General features: G+C 44.0%; 1 protein-coding gene across 1 annotated transcript in view; it reads right to left on the minus strand.

The window, feature by feature from the left end:
- The window catches only part of wdr18 (WD repeat domain 18), a 137,765-nt gene extending 124,114 nt beyond the window's left edge, over positions 1 to 13,651 (minus strand). The window contains exons 1-3 of the mRNA XM_067968162.1: positions 13,425 to 13,651; positions 10,699 to 10,809; positions 3,787 to 3,920 (exon numbers count right to left, since the gene is read on the minus strand). Of these exons, the coding sequence (XP_067824263.1) occupies positions 3,787 to 3,920; positions 10,699 to 10,809; positions 13,425 to 13,634 (455 nt within the window). The 5' untranslated portion in view covers positions 13,635 to 13,651. The remainder of the gene's footprint in view (positions 1 to 3,786; positions 3,921 to 10,698; positions 10,810 to 13,424) is intronic.
- Positions 13,652 to 25,824: the final 12,173 nt, after the last annotated feature.

Consider the following 25,824-nt stretch of genomic DNA (forward strand, 5'->3'; position numbering starts at 1 on the left):
AAACTGACTTATGAATAGAATCAGACAATTCAATGGGGATATTACTGCACTAACTCAGTCAGACAAAACAGTCAAATTATGTAGCTGTCTAGCTTTAGTTACGGGGAAGCTCGGTCTCTCAGCTAGATGCTGAGTATCAGTTACAGTCCTCACCAATTTCTGAATTCACAAGCCACCAGTGTCATCATAAGGTTTCAAAAATCATATTTAAACCAAATGTATCTTCTTTGCGATACTCTCTAGCTGCTTTTAACATTGGCACTGTTTTGAATTAGATTCTAGTGTTGGCTCCCACTGTTTGCACTGCTAAATCCAACTCCTTATCCCGACGGTAGAATCAAAGATCCACAAAAAAGTAGGCAAATGCCAGCAATCAGTACCCCTAATCTGAATTAAAATAACATGAATATAAAACCAGCTTCAATACATCACTTAAAAATGCTCCCATCAGCAGTGGCAGACCTGTAACCACCACTACTTTACCGTAGTGTTATTTACCTCAAAATGCTCTCTCCAGACACAACTAAAGTTTGGAAGGACCTAGAATGCTAGGTGTTTTTCACACTTCACGTAGCACTGTATATAAACAGTACATATTCAGCAGTGACAATTTAGTAGATCCTGTTTTTTTCCCCCCCTTTGAAAGGAGGGACTGCAAATTGTTACCTTCCAAAAACACACTTAGGCCCAGAAATTACTCACCCGAGGCCGCCGCTCCATAATGGCACACTCTCCGACCGCCGGCAAATCAATGGAGTAAGTTTGCAAATGTGCATTAAAACAAGGAAACCGCAAACTTGCTCCCATTGTTTTGCCATTGGTTTGACAGGTCTGAATTAAAGGGCCACCTACGCTAAAATCATAGAAATCATTAAACATTCGTAAACTTACCCATCTGTCCAGCTGAAACGAAAATACTTATGCCACCAAAAGGCACGTTAGAAAATATCAGCCCTACACTACTTTTTAAAAGCACGGTGACTGTTAATGACTGCGAAACAACAAAAAATTAAATTTTTAAAATGTGGAATGTCAAATTACTCTTCTTTTAATATTTTTTGATTAAAAGAATTAAAATTTAATTTTTTTATTTTTAACTTCTGTAAGTTTCATTAAATTAAATCATTTGCTTGGCTTTTTAGAAGATATGTTAAATTTTTATTTAAACTAACATAGAGGTTTACTTTAAATGAATGGTTTATACTTGCTTGCTTGTGGGTGTGACTTCTCTTCTTGACAGGTTCTGTGGGCATGGCTTCCATTCCCACAGTCTCTATCGATAGGAAGGAAGCTACGCTGAAATCACAGCGCTGAACTGAAAAAAAATTGAAAAGGGAGCAAGTGGACACTGGAGACCACGAGGTAAGTTTATTCGTAGTCTTTGTCCACAGGATGTGCGGACAGCATTGCCACACCAGTCGGAGCAAGTTCTGGCCCTACGTAACAAAGTAGCATTGAGGCCAATCACAGAAAGATGTGCCACACTCCTGACTGAAATAGAGAGAGACAGTGGGAAACAGAAAGAGAAATCTAAACTTAAAAACGTATCATTGCACTGGATCTTTTGGTATCTTCCATTTTTCCACTGAAAACTTGCCAGTGTCTTAAAGTACTTTGAAAATTCACATTAAAGCTTAATTTCTTCCTTTTCCAGAAATTTCAACAGAAAAATGAGCCCCGTATCCAACAAGCAACGCATTTTCTGAAAGACAGTTGACTGCAGTTGGTAAAAAGCCAAGAACCACCTCCCTCCTGCTGGAGGTTCTACGTAACCCCTTCACTACCACTCCAAGCAGCCATTTTTCCATGTGCCTGCCTAGACAGTAAGTGCTGGCAAGGCTAGTTGGCTGCAGCAGCATCATAGCTGAGCCTGATCTTTGTTCTCACCTGAACTCTACTTTCCAGCAGAGGTGGGAACCTGGCCAATTTTGCCTTCCCTGATCCAGGCTCGGAAGCCAACTGCAGCCCTGACTAAGCTCAGCAACTCAGAGCAGCTTGCGGATGGGACCTGGGACCTTCTTGGTCGACATCAGTGTTTTTCATACTTTTGTATGTGGGGGACCCCATGTAAATAATGCCACACTTTCAGGAAACTGCTCAAGACGCTGTGCTCATAGCACATTCCCAATCTCACAATGACAGAAATCTGATGCCCTTGTGGAAGCCCTGGGATCCCCTCTGAATGCTAACTTGAAAATCTAACATCTACAAGGTACAGTTACTAACTGCCTCGCATACTAAGCTAGCAAGGAGTGGGATCTTGAAATCTTTGTGTAGAAGAGGGAGAGATTTACAAGGAGGACAGTGAACAATAGAGAAAATGGGGAGGGGGTGGGGAGAAAAGACAGTACACCTTTCAGGAAGGAGAGTTGTTTTGCAAGAGAGTTGCAATGGGTTGGGTGCAATGACTGGAGGATCAGCCCTCCCATCGTGGAGCTGAGGGACGAGCAGTTATTCAGAGCCAAAGGAGCAGCGAGGACAGTCTGGGCGGAGCTCACTGAGGTTAGATGTTTATTTCAGATGGGAGGATAATTCTTATCCTTCTCGTCATTTTTTTCCCCCCACTGTATAACCTTTCTTTCCTAGTGTGCCAGAACAGTTTACATTTACATTGTGTCTTTAACGTAACAAAACACATAATCTAGGGCAGGAAAGTGAAGTTATGGTTGATGATCAGCCATGATCTGATTGAATGGCGGAGCAGGCTCGAGGGGTCGTACGGCCTACTCCTGCACCTATTTCTTATGTTCTTAACGAATAATGTATTGAAACACAGTCAGATACACATGACCTTCTGTCTGTACAAAACCTAGCAAATAAAATGTAACGAGATTATAACCTCACATAGGCTATGCACCTCTACTGGAGCTGATCCATTCAGCAAGCTTCAAAAACATATAAAGAAATGAGACACAGTGTTGATATGAAAGCAGTCAGATCAGGTACTCCATTCACCTAGCAACTCTAAAGAGCCATTACACCCACCCCAGTCACTCCCCAACACTGAACAAATGCCACCTACCCCTGCTGGGAAGGTTGGAATCAGCATCCCAGATTGGCAATGTTGTTGATCTATGATTAGAACAGTTAGAGTCCCACCCATATCTGGCCTGCAAAGCCAGTGATTCAGCCTCCTCCAGTTTGCATGGTCGCAGCAAATTTAAACAGTAATGTCAGGGTTAATTATCTTGTGGACAGGGAGGATCGATATTACGTATTTTCAATTACACAAAATGTATTTAGTTTAGTTTGTAATTTAGCTTGTGGACGGGAGTGATTTTGTGTGAATTCAGTGTTTTATTTTGTGCAATTGTCGTTAAGCAGCCCATAGAGCTCTACCGTAAGCAACTGAGTGGCCAATGAAGACAAAGAGTGATTCACTCTCAGAGAGCACATCTGAGGAAATTGCCTGTGATTTTCCATCACATTCATTTTAATGGCAGGCCCAACAAAGCAGGCTGCCCTGCACCAATTATAACTCAGAATTTCAACTCCACCAGACGGAAGCTATAAAAAGTTTGTTTTTAAATCTTTCCGCCACCTTTAGATCAAAAAACTGGGAACTGAATACCGTAGTACCTATTGTTTTAACAAATAAGTTTGTTTCATTCCATTATAAAAAATGACAAACTAAGGATTACAGCTGTAGAGCACAGTCGCAAGAGTAAAAAAAGTACAGGGTACCTGCTGCAAGTCAGTTAGCAGTCAAACCGTATCTCCACAATTGGATGCTACACCCTACTGAAGTCAGACACCCTTAAAACCACCTTCTATTTAATCCAATACCTGCACAGACTCCACACCAGCACGAGATTGTCCTTCCCTCCTGAGATGAAGTGGCTGCTGTCATCAGTGAAGCGAATGCACGTCAGGTCCTGGTAATGCCTGTTCAGTGTGAGCAGGAGATTCCCGGTAGATACCTGAAACAACAAAGCAAAACATTATTACCAACCCTTTTAACTGGTTTCAAACAATATTCACAACATTACTTGTTCAAAACGTAGATTCCTGATTTCAGCATAGAGGCATGTTGTGTACCGTGGCTACAAGGTAGATTTTTCCTGTGCTCCAGGCGCAATTTCAGCATAAACCGATAAAACCTGGGCTACGCTGAGATTTATCTGCATACATTTCTTTCGCAAGAATGCACCATCAGAATATTGCCTCGTTAATGCTTTCAGCCCCCTCCCCGATGATTCAGCTGCAATCAAACTCACTTCGTCCATAATCTTGAGTAAGCCCAGATATTTCCATTCCATGGTGCATTGGATTATAGCAAGTCATGATTACATATCTTTATTCTAGATGTCACGTACACTTGAAACGGTTTCTGGCAGAGAAAGCCTCCAGCAAAATTCACTTGTGAAGATATTAATCTGCATTGAGTTCATTCTACCAATTCTTTACAAATTAAAAACCAACCTTGCATCAAAAATACAAGCATCCCGTTCAAAAAAGAAAAGGTAACATATGTGTGGTGCCATTTACTCACCCTGAGCACTACAGGGCCACAAAAATGAGCTGGTCATGTCAGTCACTCTCGTGAGGGATCAAAAGATTGCAGCAGACCACTGATCAGTTGTGGTTCCAGCTACTCAGGTTTCCAGTTTTTCAGTAAATTGGAAGCACAAGAATAGGACTCTATTTTTGAACTTTATTCCTGCCCAGAAAGAAACATTAACAGTCTTCCCCAGTCTCTGACTTGCTGGAGTTGCCCAGCCACTGACTCTTGCTAGGGTGCTGATCCCTGGGTACACTTTCCCAACACTCAATTCTCAGTGGGGTGCAGTTCCCCAGGGTTCAACTCTCAGTTTCCTGGAGGCAACTCTCACGTGGATGTAAAACATCCCATGGCTCTATCTTGAAGAAGGACAGGTTAGTTCTCCCCAGTGTCCTGGCCAATATTTATCTCTCAACCAAAACTGATTATAACAACATAAGAAATAGGAGCGGGAGTAGGCCATATGGCCCCTCGAGCCTGCTCCGCCATTCAATAAGATCATGCTGATCTTTAACCTCAACTCTACATTGCTACCCAATCCCCATATCCCTTGAGTCCAAAAATCTATCTATCTCAGCTTTGAATATACTCAACGACTCAGCATCCACAGCCCTCTGGGGTAGAGAATTCCAAAGATTCATAACTGAGTGAAGAAATTCCTCCTCATTTCAGTCTTAAATGGCCGACCCTTTATCCTGCAACTATGCCCTCTAGTTCTAGACTCACCAGCCAGGGGAAACAATCTCTCAACATCTACCTTGTCAAGCCCCCTCAGAATCATATATATTTCAATGAGATCACCTCTCATTCTTCTAAACTCCAGAGAGTATAGGCCCATTCTACTCAACCTCTCCTCATAGGACAACCCGCTCATCCCAGGAATTAATCTAGTGAATCTTCGTTGCACTGCTTTTAAGGCGAGTATATCCTTCCTTAGATAAGGAGACCAAAACTGTACGCAGTACTCCAGGTGGGGTCTCACCAAAGCCCAGTACAATTGTAGTAAGACTTCCTTAGTCTTGTACTTCAACTCCCTTGCAATAAAGGCCAAAATGCCATTCGCTTTCCTAATTGCCTGCTGCACCTGCATGCTAACATTTTGTATTTCTTGCACTAGGACACCCAAGTCTCTCTAGACACCAACATTTAATAGATTCTCACCATTTAAAAAATATTCTGTTTTTCTATTCCTCCTATCCAAGTGAATAACTTCACATTTCCCCACATTATACTCCATCTGCCATCTTCTTGCCCACTCACTTAGCCTGTCTATATCCCTTTGCAAACTCTGTGTCCTCCTCACAGCTTACTTTCCCACCCAGCTTTGTATCATCAGCAAACTTGGATACGTTACACTCGGTCTCTTCATCTAAATCATTAATATTTAGATTGCAAATAGCTGAGGCCCAAGCACCAATCCTTGCAGAACCCCTCTAGTTACAGCCTGCCAACCCGAAAATGATCCGTTTATCCCTACTCTCTGATTTCTATCCGTTAACCAATCCTCTATCCATGCTAATGTGTTACCCCCAACCCCATGAGCCCTTATCTTGTGTAACAACCTTTTACGTGGCACCTTACTGAATGCCTTTTGAAAATCCAAATATACTACATCCACTGGTTCCCCTTTATCTACCCTGCAAGCTACAACCTCAAAAAACTCGAATAAAATTTGTCAAACACGATTTCCCTTTCATAAAACTATGTTGGCTCAGAAAATCATAATATGATTAGGCAAAGTGCCTTGTTACCACTTCCTTAACAATGGATTCCAGCATTTTCCCGACGACTGATGTCAGGCTAACTGGCCTGTAATTCCCTGTTTTCTCTCTCCCTCCTTTCTTGAATAGCAGGGTTACATTTGCTGCCTTCCAATCCAGTGGGACTGTTCTAGAATCTAGAGAATTTTGGAAGATCACAACCAATGCATTCACTCTCTTTTAGAACCCTCGGATGTAGGCTCCTGGGGATTTATTGGCTTTTGGTCCCATTAGTCTCTCAAGTACATTTTCTCTATTCCTGGAATACTGCATACAGTTTTGGTCTCCATACTTAAGAAAAGACATACTTGCTCTTGAGGCAGTACAAAGAAGGTTTACTCGGTTAATCCCGGGGATGAGGGGGCGGACATATGAGGAGAGGTTGAGTTGATTGGGACTCTACTCGTTGGAGTTCAGAAGAATGAGAGGCGATCTTATTGAAACATATAAGATTGTGAAGGGGCTTGATCGGATGGATGCGGTGAGCATGTTCCCAAGGATGGGTGAAACTAGAACTAGGGGGCATAATCATAGAATAAGGGGCTGCTCTTTCAAAACTGAGATGAGGAGAAACTTCTTCACTCAGAGGGTAGTAGGTCTATGGAATTTGCTGCCCCAGGAAGCTGTGGAAGCTACATCATTGAATAAATTTAAAACAGAAATAGACAGTTTCCCAGAAGTAAAGGGAATTAGGGGTTACGAGGAGCGGGCAGGAAATTGGACATGAGTTTAGATTCGCGGTTAGGATATCAGCCATGATCTTATTGAATGGCGGAGCAGGCTCGAAGGGCCGATTGGCCTACTCCTGCTCCTATTTCTTATGTTCTTATGTTCTATTGATAATAATTACTTTAAGTTCCTCATTCTCATTAGCCCTTGGTTCCCCACTATTTCTGGTATGCTTTTTGTTTCTTCTACTGTGAAGACAGATACAAAATATTTGTTTAACGCATCTGCCATTTCCTGATTCCCCATTATAATTTCTCCTGCCTCAGCCTCTAGGGGACCAACATTTACTTTTGCTAATCTCTTCCTTTTTACTTACTTATAGAAGCTCTTACAATCCATTTTTATATTTCTTGCTAGTTTACTTTCATATTCTATTTTCTCCCTTATCATCAATTTTTGGTTGTCCTTTGCTGGTCCCAAAACTCTCCCAATCCTCAGACTTACTATTCTTCTTGGCAGTATGTTAGGCCTCTTCTTTTAATCTAATACTATCCTTAACTTCTTTAGTTAGCCACGTGTAGATCACTTTCCCCGTGGAGTTTTTATTTCTCAATGGAATGTATATTTGTTGACAATAATTAAATATTTCTTTAAATGTTTGCCATTGCTTTTCAGCCGTCATACCCTTTAATTTAATTTCCCAATCTACCTTAGCCAACTCGCCCTCATACCTATGTAATTGGCTTTATTTAAGTTTAGGACTCTAGGTTCAGACTTAAGTACGTCACTCTCAAACTCAATGTGAAATTCTATCATATTATGATCACTCTTCCCTAGAGGATCCTTTACTGTGAGATTACTAATTAACCCTGTCTCATTACACAATACAAGATTTAAAAAAGCTTGATCCCTGGTTGGTTCCATGACATATTACTTTTGGAAACCATCTCGAATGCATTCCATGAACTCAACCTCCAAATTATCTTTGCCAGTTTGATTTGCCCATTCTATATGAAGATTAAAGTCTCCCATGATTACTACATTACCTTTGTTACAAGCTCCTATTATTTCATGATTAATACTCTGTCCAACGGTATAGCTACTATTAGGGGGCCTATAAATTACATTCACCAGTGTTTTCTGCCCCTTGTTATTTCTTATTTCCACCCATACTGATTCTACTTCCTGGTCTTCCGAGCCAAGATCCTTTCTCACCACGGTCCTTATGTCATCCTTTAATATTAGGGCTTCAACGCCCCCCCCCCCCCCCCCCGCCTTTTCCATTCTGCCTGTCTTTTCCAAAGATCATGTACCCTGGGATATTTAGTTCCCAATCTTGGTCACTTTGCAACCATGTCTCTGTAATGGCAATTAGATCAAGCCCATTTATCTCAGTTTTTGTGCAACTAATTCATCTACTTTGTCACAAATGCTCCGTGCATTCAGATAAAGAACCTATAATTTTGACTTTCTACTATTTTTTCCTGCTTTGACCTCACTTGTTGATGCTCTATTATTGTCCCTTCCTGCCACACTCCACTTATCTTTACTCAAATCACTACACTGCTTTGTTGCCTTGACTTCTCTCATTAGATTTCAAAATTTCCCCTCACCTGAGCACTGCCCCCCCCCACACTTTTTTTTTTAAGTTTAAAGCCCTATCTACAGCCCTTGTTATTCGATTCGCCAGGATACTGGTCTCAGCCCGGTTTAAGTGGAGCCCGTCCCAACGGAACAGCTCCCTCTTTCCCCAGTACTGGTGCCAGTGTTCCATGAATCGAAACCCCTGTCTCCCACACCATTCTTTGAGCCATGCATTTAACTCTCTGATCTGTTTGTCCCTATGCCAATTTGCACGTGGGTCAGGTAGTAATCCAGAAATTATTACATTTGAGGGTCTGCTTATTAATTTAGAACCTATTTATCTGGTCATTATCTCACTGCTGTTTGTGGGACCTTGCTGTGCACAAATTGGCTGCTGTGTTTCCTACATTACAACAGTGACTACACTTCAAAAGTACTTCATTGGCTGTAAAGTGCTTTGTCCCTAGGTCATAAAAGGTGCTATATAAATACTAGCTCTTTCTCTTTCTAATATCGGAATTGGATCTGAGAAAACAGCTATTGCAAGTTCAGATGGAGATAGATTAGAATGAGTGAGAAACAGACATGACCGATATCATGCCGGCAGTTCTCAATAAAAAGATCAAGAGAATATAGGAGTCCAGAGGGTGGAGTCCAGGTGGATGAGAAAGGCTGGAGACAAGGCAAAGGTTTAAAAAAAAAGTAGGCAGGGAGGCAAAGGCAGCAGCAGAACAGCTCATCATCATGTACAGCTCAGAATTCATTGAGATAGGGATGTAGGGGGACGAAGCTGAGCCCCTTACTGAGGATGGATTATTCAGGGGTCAGAGAAGATAGCAAATATGTAGCAATGGAGAGATGGGGTCAGAAGAAAGTGAAGAGGAAGAGGGATCAGGAGATAGGTTGGCATCTAAGAGTTATTCAAGCTTGAGGTCCTTGCTACCTGAAAGGGGAAAAAAAAAGTTTTTTGTTAAAGCACAGGATGACATGGAACTGAGGGCAAGGTTAACTCTGAAATAAAGTGAGTTGGTGCAGCTGGAAAGAGGGCTCCAGAGGATGCTTGCAGCAGCACAAAGTGGAGAGGGCAGATTTCATGAAGCGGCAAAAACAGTTGCTGGAGGAAAGTTAAATATCATGGAGATTTCAGTGATCGTGAGCAGATTCAAAACAGGATTTGAGCCAAAATCCACGTGGAATGAATCGGAGCTGGAGACAGGTGTTGAGATAAGAGATATGCCTGTGGAAGTGAAGCCTTAGCAAAGACATGATCAAGAACAAGGGAAATAGATAGCAATGAAGGTGAAAAGGGTAAGAGACAAATGGAAATCACACCGAAGAGAGGAACGGAATTTCAAGATAGGCATTCTGGAAGACAAGTGGCACTGAATTAAATACAAACAAAAGGCAAGATACTGCAGATGCTGGAAATCTGAAACTCATTTCTAATAAGGGGGCCACCCCTGAAACTTCAACTTGTCTGCTCTCTCCACATATGCTGCCTGACTTGCTGAATGATTCTAATATTTTCTGTTTTTGCTTTAGATTTCCAGCATCTGCAGTTTTTTGCTTTTCGATAATTCTGGCTTCAGTTCCACTAGGACTGCCCCAATTATCAATCTTCAACTGTCCCACATCTACTGTCAGTCATAAAACAATGAAGGTAAATCGGAATTAAGCCCCAGTGAGGATGTGAAGTAGCAGCGAGGTTTTCTGGCTTTGAACGTGCATAGAGTGCCACATTGTGGTTATTTTAAAGAACTGCTTCAAGTTACAGTACCTGCCAATTTCATTCAATTTAACCCCAATAAGCAACTGCTTTTTGCAAATTCTGTAGCAAATGACCAATGATATACTTCAGAAACAAAACCAGCAAGTCAAACATTTAGTGACAAGTGTTTCCATGAAAATTTTATGTAGCTTTTCAATTATTTTTAACATGGATATTGATCATTTAGATTTGAAACATTATTTTTTCCCCAGGATAAAAAAAGTTAAGAAAACAAAGTTCTATTGAGTTCTCCAAAGTTTTATGGTCTTTGATCTAACAAGAATTCTCTACAAACTAAGTCCGCTGCAGGTTTGTGTGTTTTTGCAAAACCTTGATTCTGGATAATCGTATGCGAAGTCAGCAATTATTAGATTGAAACTTCACAATTTGCAGTGAACAGGAATTTTAGCATTTACCTCCCACAGGTAGATGCTCTCTCCAATCCCAGCAGTAACATAAAGTCCATTGGGTGATGCGGCGAGACAGGTCACAATCCCGGGGCAAATAATCTTCTGCTGCAGCTGATCCTAAAACAAGAGAAGGTAAAGGTGCTCACCCACAGCGTCCTCTCCAATCAGACTCTATTGAAACAGGACTCAACTGTTAACCCAAATGTACCTATACATTTGGAGATTTGAGCTCTCATTTATAAACAGTTTTGATATGAAAGTGCTGATATTACAAGCAATTGGTGCAAGCAGAGTCTTACTCCTAATCAAAGCTGTATGGAGTTTCATCAGTGCTCAGCCAGGCATGACTCAACAAGTGCAGCTGCTCAGTTTGTAAATACATTTCAAACATTTATGTGATTTTTAAATGGAGGATTTCATAAGTTTGATGAGAAAATGCCAATTAATTTGTGACTCTGCACTCTACTTTAAGAAGATGCATTGTAGAAGTGTATCTGTGGAACAACACAGCCCAATCTAAAAGTTACAGATGATCATCCATTTTTCATTCTCAAATACCACTGGACAGAATTTGGAGTGTTTGTATTAAACAAAGCCAGTATTAGAGGATCTCTCCACGGTGATGGTGAATTCCAGGTGCTCTTTCACACTCCTGAAAGCATACCTGGGGCTGTCACTAGGAACTAGCCTGTATCCTGCGACAGCATGAACCCTAAAAACCTTGAACCCCATTTATTATAGGTTACTTCCAGTATAAAACGTCAGGCCCGTGATTTGGTTTCTGCTGTGCTGAATTTGGCCAGATTACTCTGCGACGTGGACATAGAGGCGCTCAGCAACATCACAGCAATTGTACACAGGTCATTTCTTAGTCGTTAACAACTTTAAAAGCAACTGAAACTCATGCAGCACCAGTGTTGGAGATCCCCAACCTCTGATGGTTATAGCATTGTCCTGTAGTATGAGCACAAGCAGCACTGGCACTATGTACTTAGGGGCAAACATGCACAGCCACAGCCAGGCTGGATGGGTGAAACGCTCACAGTCCCCTGGTCAGAGCCTTCCCAGCTATAGGGAAAGTTACCAACAGAAATAACTGCTTTGGAACAATTTTAAAACTCCACCTGTGTACGTGCACTTTTTTTAAAAAAACGGGCTAGTGGTAAGGACAGCTGCATAGGTTTTTCAGATAATGTCATTTAAAGTCCGCTCTCCTGTAGCCTGCTCCACAATATACATGAGCTAATGGACAAATATCTTTGAGCAGCAGGGTGGAACTTGGGAGACCAGCCAGGGGAGCATTGGAATAGTCCAGTCTGGAGGTAAAAAAGGCATGGACGAGAGTTTCAGCAACAGATGAGCTGAGGCAGAGGCGGAGACGGGCGATGTTACTTAGGTGGAAGTAGATGGTCTTGGTCATGGAGCAGATATGTGGTTGGAAGCTCATCTCAGGGTCAAATAGGACGCCAAGATTGCAAACGGTCTGGTTCAGCCTCAGGCAGTGGCCAGGGAGAGAGACAGAGTAGGTGGCTAGGGAACAGAGTTTGCAGCGGGGACCAAAGACAATGGCTTCGGTCTTCCCAATATTTAGCTGGAGGAAACTTTTGCTCATCCAGTCGGACAAGCAATGTGACAAATGAAAGGTACAACCTACTGGCAGTCACACAAAGCAAATTTTCATCATAACATTGGCTGTGGCCACATTACCCAACAGGCTTTGTGGTGGACAATATCCTCTTGCGGCCGAATACTCTTGCTCGATTACTTATAGCACAAGGGCCATCTGACATTCTGACTTAGCAATCAATCTTAGTCACAAGACCAGCATCTTGCCTAAGACATTTAAATGCCGGTCTCTTGACGACAAAAGTAACTGTCCAGAGGTTTGAGGTTTCCCAGCAACATCAAACAATTCAGCTTTATGGTGAGTTGTTCCACTCACCATGCCACACGAGGAGTTTGTCGTGTTCTGCTGTCTAGCAAGGGCAACAAACCTGCACTTGTCTGTTTCCTAATGACCAATTAGTGACTATTCTTAGCGAGGGTACTCCTGGGCACTGTGAAAACCCTGGAATCATTTAAGCAGCAGCTGGATGCAATGATGGTGGGACTACTGGGTCTGTTTGTCTGGATGAATGAATGAACGAACAGCGATGAATCAAATAGCCTTCGTCACCCATATCCATCATGTAATTAATGGGGGCTGTCCCTGAGCTTGGAATTCTTCCCACTCAACTGCAGATAACTCTGCAAACCAATGGGTGCTCCCAGCTGGACCAGCAGCACATGTGTTCGGTGCTGAATGCTACCTGGCTGGTTAAACTCCAACAGTGGCTTTGCGTACATTGGCCGGGGCTCAGCCTGTGATCTCCTAACGTGTTTGCGGATCGGATGGGGGGGAGATGGGGGGGGGGAGATGGGGGGGGGGGATGGGGGGAGATGGGGGGGGGGGGGGATGGGGGGGGAGATGGGGGGGATGGGGGGAGATGGGGGGGATGGGGGGAGATGGGGGGGGGGGATGGGGGGGGAGATGGGGGGGATGGGGGGAGATGGGGGGGATGGGGGGAGATGGGGGGGATGGGGGGGGGGGATGGGGGGGGGATGGGGGAGGGGAGGAGGAGGGGGGGAGGAGGGGGGGGGGGGGAGAGTATGAGCTCACCGCATCTCTACCTCGGAGTTGGGAGGCACCTCCTGCCCCTCCCCTGTCGTTCCCCACTCCCCCGGCCACTCACCTTCCGCTGCAGTTCCCACACGCTGATATAGTTCTTGCCGAGCTGCGCTCCCAGAAGATACTCGCCACCCAGCGTGCACAGGGCACGGGCCGAGGTGTTGCCGCCCCGGTAGGTGGTGAGCGTGGTGCCCGAGCGCGGCTCCCACACGTTGCAGTTCCACAGCGAACCCCCTACATCACAGCTCAGCACAACCTCCAGCGCCGCCGCCATCTTACGAGCTTCCCACAATTCCCGCTACCAAAGAGCAGCGCGGCAAGAGTGGTCCGCAACTGTTACCAGGGCAACGACTTGGCGGTGAAGATGAGGGGACTGTTGGGATAAATGTTGCAATCACGCTGAGACTAATCGCGAATTCATTTAAAATGCATGGAGCTGTGAGATATATCAAAACAATTTACTTTTTAAGCCAAAATTAGTGAGATATGGGAATGCAAGATGCAACCAGAGAGCAGGGTATAATTACTAGGGCAATCAGAGGCAGTGAGGTGGTCTTGGGCTATTCAACCGTGAAAGGATGAGACTGAGATGGTATAGAAGTAAAGAATTTTTTAAATAGTATTGAAAAGATAGATTTGGAACATTACTTCAAATAAACTGTGGCAACAGGACGTGGGGGCAAATTTAAAGCTGATGTCGGTGAGTTCTTTATATAAAGTGACCAACATGGAATGAACTTCCAAGTAGGGTAGTGGAAGCAAAATCCCTAGAATATTTTAAGAAGCAGTGGATGCTGTGATGGGGTACAATAGTCCCTTTCAAAATGGAGGAGCTTATATGGACCAAACGTCTTTCCCCATCCATACAATATCTTGTAACCAGAGCAACCAGTTACAAGGCCAGGGTTTGTCACCAGAGCATCCAGAAGTAGGCAACTGTTAAAAGGGAGACCAAAGAGGTTCCTGTACTAAGCCATCCAGGCAATGAGAGAAAGTCTACCAGGGCACCCATGGTTAATAGAACAAGAGAATACTCTGCTCAATTACTTGGCAAAAAAAATTCTCAGAGGAAGAAGATTGAGTTTTCAGATTTGATACTGATTTTAAATGGAAACGTTACCTTAGCTCCTCCAGTGGCATCAGTCATAGTTTAGAATTCAAACTTCAAAATATTAAAAGACAAAGAAAGATAGTAATTTCTTGCTAAGTTTTTTTTCTGATCTTGGGGAGCAGCCAGGGATTTACAGGCAGTTGCCAATCTACTGAGAAACAATTTGATTCCAAATAACCTCAGGAGAAAGAAATGTGCCTTCAAGTAGCTGAACCACATACACAGGAAAGTCCGAGGTTTGATCTGCAGTCTGTGCCTGGGACAGAAGAACAATCAGTTTTAAATGTTAACGATCAAGAGAAAACAATAATTTCAAAAACTCGAAATACTTTGACATTATAATATTGACAGGACAGCCTCATCACCACTGTTCAATTAATGATTCAAATGCTCAGCCATTTCCTGAGCATAATACTCTCAAAAACTTGGCTAGTTAATCCAAAGTTTAAAGTTTTAAAAATATTCAATATCTATAAATGCCCAAGTAAGTAAATCTCTGCACCTGTGACACATTTCTTTTGTGTGTAATTCACTCAAAACAAGGCTAGTGTCCCTCATTCCCTCAGGGTGTAGTGGAGTCCAGAGCTGCACCTAAACATTCCATTTCCAGGTGGACCCAAACTGAGTGTTTACTCTATTAGCACTAACTCAGGACAAGAATGGGCACGTTACTGAGTGGCCAAATTTATTTTTGATTGAGAAACCTAGGTGAAGGAACATGCTGCAATGCCAGACACCACAGAGGTTAATAGGTTCCACAGCTTTGAGAACCTATGAAAGAATGAGTTCAATTAGGAGACAGTGTGAAGAGTCCTAATTTCAACACAATGAGGATTCAGGGAGGAGGAACTGTGTAGGACATAATATTTGCAGCTTGGTAGGAATGAGAGAAAAATCCAGAGGAGCACTAACCATAAAATAAGCAATAGAAAGAACAGTTGCAAGAGAGTTTAGAAATTAAATAGGAGTGAGAGAGATCCCCTAATAGAAGAAAATATTTTTCTTGTAGCCTATAGAACAATAGACATTTATCGTACAGGAGGCTGCTATTCGGCAATCCAAAACTAATTCCACTACCAGCTCTTTCCCCGGGGTAATTTTAATTTTTTGCAATAATTTAAAACGGGCGATATAAGATCTGCTCCTAACATAAGAAATAGGAACAGGAGTAGGCCATACGGCCCCTCGAGCCTGCTCCGCCTCGCAATCAGATCATGGCTGATCTTCAACCTTAACTCCACTTTTCTGCCCGATCCCCATATCCCTTGATTCTCCTAGAATCCAAAAATCGATCTATCTCAGCCTTGAATATACTCAACGACTCAGCATCCACAGCCCTCTGGGGTGAAGAAATTCCTCTTCATCTCAGTCTTAAATGGTCGACCCCATAACCTGCGACTATGCCCTCTAGTTCTAGACTCTCCAGCCAGGGGAAACAACCTCTCAGTCTCCACCCTGTCAAGCCCCCTCGGAATCTTATATGTTTCAATGAGATCACCTCTCATTCCTCTAAACTCCAGAGAGTATAGGCCCATTCTACTCAATCTCTCCTCATAGGACAACCCTCTCATCCCAGGAATTAATCTAGTGAAACTTCGTTGCTCCGCCTCTAAGGCAAGAATATCCTTCCTTAGGTAAGGAGACCAAAACTGTACGCAGTACTCCAGGTGAGGTCTCACCGAAGCCCTGTACACTTGTAGTAAGACTTCCTTAGTCTTGTACTCCAACTCCCTTTCAATGAAGGCCAACATGCTATTTGCCTTCCTAATTGCTTGCTGTACCTACATGCTAACTCTCTGCATTTCTTGTACGAGGACACCCAAGTTTCTCTGGACACCAACATTTAATATTTTCTTATCATTTAAAAAATATTCTGTTTTTCTATTCTTCCTACCAAAGTGAATGACCTCATATTTCCCCACGTTATATTCCATCTGCCACCTTCTTGCCCATTCACTTAACCTGTCTATATTCCTTTGCAGACTCTTTGGGGTCAATTTTCGGATGGCCGAGCGGGTGCGTTCGTGGCGGGGACTCCTAAAATTGGGGATTCCCGGAGCGGGTCCAGAGCCCGGCCCCAACCCGCCCACTTCCGGGTTCCCCAATGACGCGAATCAGTGCGCGCGCAGCCCCCACATGCGGGACTCCCATCGGCAATCAAAGCCGGAGGGATCCCACTTAACATCATTATCTGGGTACTTGAGGTCGTTTACAGACCTTATTAGATGGAGATTTTAGGAGGATTCGGATTTTGGACTACCCAGAGCGTGTTTCCTATGCTGGGGGAAACACTCCCTGTTTAAACAGATGTGTTGCAGCCAGCAGCCACTGGCAACTGCAAAGATCCATTTGACAGGTGTGGGGTAAACCCTCATTCATTGCAGCAGGGCACTCTGTCATCTCAGACAAAGTTTTGCCTGCCACACCTTTGTCTCCACACTCCATATTATTAAATCATACCCTAAACTCTGCTGTCCAAACACATTTATCTACTTTGTGGACCCCCTCACACTCACCATCAGGATGGTTGGGGGTGGGGGGCGGTCCATTGCTGCATTCATCACTCCATTGGAGGATGAGCAACATCACCAGCCTCGCCAGGCATGCCGTCCACCTCCGCCACGTGGAGCTACACAACACAGTGCTGCGCAACAGGCACCTGCACAAAATAGTCGTGCAACTACACATATACCCACTCTAGGGTGACCCAATGGGTGGCATCAAGGGTGCTCATGGAAAACCTCATGAAAGGGCATTATTGCACAAGCCAGTCAAGAATGGCCAAGACGTGGCAGTGGTGACAATGTAATATGTAATGTGAGTTGATCAGAAATCAAATATAAGTAAAAACCGTGACAGACACTCAAACACCCTTGTGCATCCCCTTCATGCTCATGACACGTTTGCCTTACGCTTCCTATTACACATACGTGATGCATGCCCTGTGGCTGCAGCACAGGTAGTGGCAGGTGGGGTGAGGCTGACCGTGAAAGAGAGGCATCAGAGGGTGAGTATGAGATAGAGCCATGAGATTGTATGAAGATTGGGTTGAGTGGTAGTGGTGGGATAAGTACTGTGGAGGTGAGTAAGTGCAGGTAAGATGAGGATGAGGGTTCAGTGGGTGTGAGGATTGATGTGATAGAACAGTGTTCGCAGTGCAGAAGGAGATGGGGGGTAGGGGTGGTGACGTGGCAGATGGAGTGTAGGGGAATGAGTAAGAGTACTCACTTCGGCTGACCTGGTTAGGTCATTGAAGCGCCTCCTGCACTGTATGCAGGTGCGTGATATGTTGGTGGTGCTGGTGACCTCCTCTGCCACCACGAGCCAGGCCTTCGTGGTGGCAGAGGCAGGCCACTTCCTCCCGTCTGCCGGGTGGAAGATCTCCCTCCTCCTCCTCCTCCTCCTGACCCCATCCAGTAAGACCTGGAGTGAGGCATCATTAAACCTGGGAGCAGCCATCCCCCTGGGCTGCTCCATGCTGTAATTTTGCCTATTTTCTGCAGCATCAGTCAGTGGAGGACTGCCCTTTAAATAGGGCTCCTCCAGTTGGCAGCCTATGATGCGGGTGTGCAGTCCGCCTGCTGCGCAGCTTTCTAGCATGAAACCCATAAGCCAAGGTAAGTGGCTTTAATTTACTCACGATCACATGCCAAACTCACCGATTTCACTGGGCGCATTACCCACGCGCCCAGTCGACCCCCGCTGTCAGCCCGCCTCCCTCCTAATATCGGGCCCTTTGTGTCCTCCTCACAGCTTACTTTCCCTTGAAATCAATGGAATAGAAAAGCAGGTGAGGTGTATAACACACAGTCGATTTGAGATTGCCCATTTTACACTATTCTTGATGGCTGAATTTTGGACTCTGGTTGAAATTTCCTGGCCTCACATTCCCCTCCCACTGACTAACAACATCTCCCATCCCCTCATCTGTCCCATTCCCCCCCTCCCCACACCCCCTTCTCTCACTTCCTCTCCCTTTTAACCTCTCAACCATACCTCTACCCAAACACCCTTCACCGTCTTCATCCTCCCTTCCCATGCCACCTCCTCTTACCCTCTTTCCGACCTTTCTCTTCAACTCTCCTTCTCCCCTTCCCTCTTCTCCCCATCCTCTTGTCCCTTTCCCTGTCTCTCCCTCCCCTTGTCCCCTCCCACATTGTCTTCCCCCTTATCTCCTCCCTGCTCCCCCTCTCACCACCTCTTAGCTATCTGCCTTTCCCCATCACCTCTTATTACCTCACCCCTCTCCCACACCCTCACACTTCCTTTTTTCCCTTTTCACCTCAGTTCCTTCTCCCCTCCTGCTCTTTGCCTCATCCTCTCTGCCTCCTCTCTCCAAACCCCCCTTCTCCTTTTGCCTCCCTCCCTCCTCACTCCAATCACCTCCACTCTTTAGCTCTCTGCTTGTCATGAATGCTGCCTTTGGTCTTGATTCCCTGTGCATCACCTCAGAAAATCAACTAGTAATATATTATATAAAGTCAATGAGAATGAGGGGGAAAACTCTCCATTGGCTGAAGTCATACCTAGCACAAAGGAAGATGGTAGTGGTTGTTGGAGGCCAATCATCTCAGCCCTAGGACATTGCTGCAGGAGTTCCTCAGGGCAGTGTCCTAGGCCCAACCATCTTCAGCTGCTTCATCAATGAACTTCCCTCCATCATAAGGTCAGAAATGGGGATGTTCGCTGATGATTGCTCAGTGTTCAGTTCCATTTGCAACCCCTCAGATAATGAAGTAGTCCGTGCCCGCATGCAGCATGACCCAGACAACATTCAGGCTTGGGCTGATAAGTGGCAAGGAACATTTGCACCAGACAAGTGCCAGGCAATGACCATCTCCAACAAGAGAGAGTCTAACTACCTCCCCATGACATTCAACGGCATTACCATCACCGAATCCCCCACCATCAACATCCTGGGGGTCACCATCGACCAGAAACTTAACTGGACCAGCTACATAAATACTGTGGCTACAAGAGTAGGTCAGAGGCTGGGTATTCTGTGGCGAGTGACTCACCTCCTGACTCCGCAAAACCTTTCCACCATCTACAAGGCACAAGTCAGGAGTGTGATGGAATACTCTCCACTTGCCTGGATGAGTGCAGCTCCAACAACACTCAAGAAGCTTGACACTATCCAGGACAAAGCATCCCGCTTGATTGGCACCCCATCCACCACCCTAAACATCCACTCCCTTCACCACTGGCGCACCGTGGCTGCAGTGTGTACCATCTACAGGATGCACTGCAGCAACTCGCCAAGGCTTCCTCGACAGCACCTCCCAAACCTGCAACCTCTGCCACCTAGAAGGACATGGGAACAACATCACCTGCACGTTCCTCTCCAAGTCACACACCATCCCGACTTGGAAATATATCACCGTTCCTTCATCATTGCTGGGTCAAAATCCTGGAACTCCCTACCTAATATCACTGTGGGAGAACCTTCACCACATGGATTGCAGCAGTTCAAGAAGGCGGCTCACCCCACCTCCTCAAAGGCAATTAGGGATGGGCAATAAATGCTGTCCTTGCCAGCGACGCCCACATCCCATGAGCGAATAAAAAAAAATTGGGCCAGAATTGTAGCAGAGCATCTAACAGCGTCTGCCATTAGTTAGACTTGCCCCTGCACCCTTCAGCTCAAAAGATTTTTGCTAACAAAGTTGCTGAAAGTGTGAGCTGATAACAGCGCAGTGGGGAAACCAGGGCATCCGGGACCTGAGTGAACAGGCCAACCAAAAGGGTATCTCCCGAACCAATGAGATTTAGGATTGGGAAATAAGCACAGGAAGGACATAGAAGGAGGGTGAATTAAAGGGGTGAATTCAATGTCAAATCAGGTATAGAAAGTGAAATAAAGAAAGGGAAAGAAAGATTGGATTAAGAGAGAGAGAAAAAAAGTCAGGTAGGAAAGTAAGAAAATAAAATGTAAGATTTAAAATTTGACATTTTTTAAATCTCCTCAAAATATTCGAAACCTGAAGGAATAAGACTCCACACTTGTAATAGTTAATTTTCAGCACCAGAGTGGTTGATTGGCAGTCATTAACCCTTATTGCATCATTAAAGAGTACTTATGCTTGTAATGACAAGACTTAATGGGCGATTAATGGGCAAATATAGCAAGTTCCTACAAAAACATGGAAGCTAAGTGCGAGATACCACCTTTGCGAAGCTAACGGCAGAGCGGCAGAACTCGGACAGCAACTTTTGAATATTTACGTTTAACCACGCATCTGCTCCTCGCCTAAAGTTGCTGTAACATTTACCCATAAATAACAGCGAGCGTCATTAGCCTTGCCGTTATTTTGACAGTAAATTCTGGCCCATTAAATTTGTTACTTGAGTAACATTTCATGCTATACCTGTTACACCTGTAGGTGGTGCTGCTATAGGGATTTTCAATGTTGTGCCAGCTAATGTTATTACACACCCTAGCTGCTTATACAGTTTAAAAAGTCTCAGCATTCATGCAGTTTGACGCTCTGACCACTGGGTGTCTCTGTAGAGCACCCTTTTAGTCTTTCATCCTCCATCTTGGTAAAGGTAAGCACTGTAACCAAAGTAAGTTTTGAAGGTTTTTAAATTATTTCATTGGTATCTTTTTATTTTTTTACTTCCTTTAATTTTACCTCTTAATGGCTTGATAACTTGCTGAGAGACTCATGGTTGACTTGACGTGCTTTTTTTTGTTAAGTTGCTGTGGAGGACAAGGTGTCAGGCAGCAGGTTAGCCTCTCCCCGGCAGGCACCATGTGACTCGGGTTCAGCAGCTTCCATTAACCAGCACTAAGGAGCCACCTAATTTGGTCCATGTTGACAGGAAGGGATAGATCTCTGTTTTCATCATAGGGCTGCCAACTCTCCAAAGTTTAATCTCCTGGACACTGCTGTGAGAAACCCAGGAGAAAAATTATAGGGGTATTAGTTAGAAAAATATTGGAGATGTTGAAAAAAGGATGTTTTGAATGGGCAGGGCAGTTAGAGGTGGTAGGTTATGTAATGAAAGCTCTAGGAATATGTCCAACCAAAGTTGGCAACCCTAATAAGTTTGCACCTCCTTCTTTCTAAATTTGTACCCTCCCCCACTCTTTTGCACCCGTAGTGATTGAGACCCTGCTTCTGCCCTCGCACTCTTTCACAAAACTGCCGCGAGTATCAGAGCGTTCAATCCAGTTCATGCTCATCTCTCTTGTCTTAAGTCCACTATTTCATGCTTACCAATGCTTCTACGGCCACTGTTGTTTAGTCAACTGTTGGTCGGCTGTTCAGCGGCCCATCTTCATTTTGCCCCCTCTCCCGATTGACTTTCGGCCGTTCTCTGCCATTGCTACCCTCTCCGCCAATTCATGGCCCATTCTGCATTAAAATATTACTGGTGCTTTTGGAATGTGGCAATATTTAGCCTTTTATTAATACCGTGTCCCCATCGAAAAGCAAAATGAGGCTTCAGCCATGGAGATTATTCTGAGCAAGGATGCAGAGTCCATAGCCCTAATCTACCCGCACAATAAGGACAGAGTTTAGGAGTAGCCACAGCTCAGCTGCAGAACTTTCCTTAGTTCTGACTTTGTTTTCAACTTCAGCCAGAAAACAGGCAAATCAAATGATTTTTAAAAAAAAATTAACTCAGCCAAATCAATGATCTGTGCTCACTTCCCAATAGTCTCTGTGATTCTGCAGTGAAACAAAGCTGCATCATAATGCTCCAGCTTTAAATCATTGCAAATACTATAGTTCCCTCTCCTCATGTGACAGTTCCCCTCCCTTTTAAAACCCACATCATTGCTATCTCAAAATACCCACTCTCAAGACCTCTGAACTTGCACAAGACCATCCCATCTCCAATCTCCCTTTCCTCTTAAAGCCCTTGAACGTATTGTTGCCTCCCAATGCTGTGCCCATCTTTCGCACAACTCCCTATTTGAATCTTTCTACTTGGGTTTCCACCCCTGCCACAGCACGAAAATGGCCCTAGCCAAACAACAGCAACTTGCATTTATATGGAGCCTTTAATGTAGAAAAACGTACCAAGGTGCTACACAGGAGCCTTATCAAACAAAATTTGACATTGAGCCACATAAAGAGATATTAGCACAGGTGACTGAAAGCTTGGTCAAAAAGGTAGGTTTTAAGGAGCCTGTTAAAAAAGGAGGGAGGTAGAGATGGACGGCCTAGGCAGCTGAAGGCACGGCCACCAATGGTGGACCTATGAGTATCAGGGATATGCAAAAGGCCAGAATTGGAGGAGACCAGAGATCGCGGAGGGTTGTAGGGCTGGAGGAGTTTACAGAGATAGGGAGGGGCGAGGTCATGGAGGGATTTGAAAACAAGTATGAGAATATTAAAATTGAGGCGTTACCGGACCGAGAGCCAATGTAGATCAGTGAGCACAGGGGTGATCGGTGAATAGGACTTGGTGTGAGTCAGGACACGAACAGTTGAGTTTTGGATGAGCTCAACTTTACAGGGGTGCAAGGTAGGAGGTAGGCCGGAAGAGCATTGGTATAGTGGAGTCTAGAGTTAACAAAGGCATGGACGAGGGTTTCAGCAGATGAGCTGAGGCAGGGTGGAGACTGGTGATGTTATGGAGGTGGAAGTAGGCAGTCTTGGTGATGGAGTGGATATCGATTGGAAGCTCACCTCAGGGTGAAATAGGACAGCAAGGTTGCGAACGGTCTGATTCAGCTTCAGACAGTGGCCAGGGAGAGCGATTCCAATGTGGAAGTTGAACACTTATCAGCGGATGAGGCCGCCATATTGATGTAGAAGGGGGGTGGTTAAGAATAGATCCTTGAGGGAGTCAGAATAACCAAAGTCACAGATGACATCCTCTGCAAGTGTAACCTCCTCTGCCATACAAACTCCCCCCACAAACTCTCCATTTCTCTGATCCTGGCATCTTGTGCATCCACCCTGCCCATCACCTCATCATTGGCAGCTGTGCCTTCAGCTGCCTAGGCCCCATGTTGTGGAATTTCCTCGCTAAACCCACCTCCCTCTCCTCCTTTGACCCTCATTAAAACCCACCTCTTTGACCAAACTTTTGGTCACCTCTCCTAATAGCTATTTCTTTGGCTCAGCACCTATTGTTTTGATTATGCCTGTGAAGCACCTTGGGATGTTTTTAACATTAAAAGGTGCTATTTAAACACAAGTTGCAAATCATGTTTCAGTCTTTTGTTAAAAGAATCTCTTCTTTGTCCCGGTTTCCTCCAAATTCTCTTCCCCTTCCATGCAGGTAAGAGACCATATTCTCTGACTTACTGTGTGCAATGCCAGTGCAGATTAACTAGTAAATATAATTTTCAAAAGTATTTGCCTACAATGATCACTGCAAGCCAAAACCTGTAGTTTTCAGTGTTTAACCCTTGCTAATAAGCCTGCCTTTAACTCTATTTTTTGTTTCTCCTGCTGCTGTATAGTACTTGGGATAAACCTCCATCTGCTCTTATGGATTTGTATTAGCAATACAAGCAGCAATTATCAGCAAAAACCATTTAGGTCTCAGCACTGAAAGCAGTGGCTTAAGCTGACATGCAGTTCCACAGAAACCCATCCGTTTGTCAGTAATTCATGAAATGGCCATTCTTCATGTATGAGCCTGGATAACGAGTATTTGATTGTGGCGGGCATCATAGCCAGGCTCAATCCTATTTTCATTCAACATCCATACATATGTACTTCCAGCAGGGTTCAATGGATTGTGATCAGAAGCTGTAACCCTGGCAGAACCCACTCCTCTCTAGCCCAGGGCTATTGAAGCTAATTATGAACTTAAGAAAAAGGACAGGAAAATACCAGCTGGTCCATCAAGAAGTCTGTCCCATGCCGACATGGTGCAACCTATATGCACCATCAACCCTGACCCCCTTCCCTGCAGTCACATAATCTCCTGGGAGAGGCACAAGAAAGAGAAAAAAAAACTTAGGCCAACTTAGGAAAAAACACTGGGACATTCTTCTCTGATCCTCAAACGCATTCAAGCAAACTCTAGGAGACCATGGTGACTACTATCACACAACCCAGTTAACCCATCTACCTTCTATTACTTGAGATGTCCTCCACATGCTGTAGCTTTCTCACTTTCATCCTGGTTGAGACTGAGCAACTCAGTTCTGACTGGGAAAGAATCCAATTAAGAGACTGATTGATGAGTCTCAATTTCAACTGTGAGGATGGAGGGAGGAATAACATTGTGTAGATTGTAGGACAATATGTAGTATGTGGGGCCTTCTTGGTATACATGGCTCACCATAACACTGGGTTGTGCAATGACTTTGTTTGAAATCTAGATTTGTAATAATGACACACTCATCTGCTAACTCAATTATATCCTCAGTTTTTTTTTTAAAAAACAAGCTAGGAATGACCTACTTTTTCTGAACCTATGTTGGATTTGATGCATTGCCTTTACCCTCACTGGATTCTCCTGAATTGATTTCTTTATAAATTATGCTGGTGAATTTACGACTATAGATGTCAAGCTTACTAATGTGTAAAATGCCCAGGATCATGCTTCTTTTTTCACAGCTTTACAATGTATTCCTTCTCTGGAAGGCTCTTAACCCAGGTCCTGCTGTTGATGTTTCTTTGTTTTATTTTATGTTCAGTAGTTAAATTAACCCCTTCTGAACTTTTGACTCAGTAATGTTCTTAGTCTCTTGTTTTGAGTGACATAGTTGCAAACATAACTTGCAGCTGACAGCAGGTTTAATGTATATTCAATAGTCAGTCACCATCATTTATTTTTAGTAGCAATTAAACAATTGTTGGCCTTCAGAGCACATATATATCACAGGTATAATTAATGTTAATGGCTGTTCAAAACTAGCAGATATCTTTCATCAAGAAGATACAGCTATTATATACAATGAACTGGAAATTCACTTCAGGGAGGAAGAATATTAATTCAGGATTTGATTCAGTCAGTACTTTTTGCAAGGGTTTAGTGCCTAGAAAAGGGACCAGTCTCTAGCCTCAAGTATTGGTGGGTGTGCCAAAGAAACATGTTTAACCATGTAATGATTTTTTAAAAAATACATTCAATAAAAGTGCATTGCTGGGTATCAAAGAACTGAATGAATTTTACATAAGTATTATGTTTAGTGAGTTTGCACTTGCAGTGAGTAAAAGACTGGGCATTGTTTCTGGTCCTCTTGATTAAACAAGTCTTACCTTTACAAACAAAATCAACATTTTAATCAATCTGTTTCTGTCAGCAGGACTGTTTTTCAGGCTAATCTCACCTTTCCTGTTTCTAAGGTCATGAGTCAGCCACCCTTAACCTTTGGGTATTATAACACAATGGACTCAGGCCTACTCATCTGAGGAATGAAGGCAGACTAGTC

The sequence above is a fragment of the Heptranchias perlo genome, chromosome 29 (genome assembly GCF_035084215.1).
Source record: "Heptranchias perlo isolate sHepPer1 chromosome 29, sHepPer1.hap1, whole genome shotgun sequence".
NCBI classification, from domain to species: Eukaryota; Metazoa; Chordata; class Chondrichthyes; order Hexanchiformes; family Hexanchidae; genus Heptranchias; species Heptranchias perlo.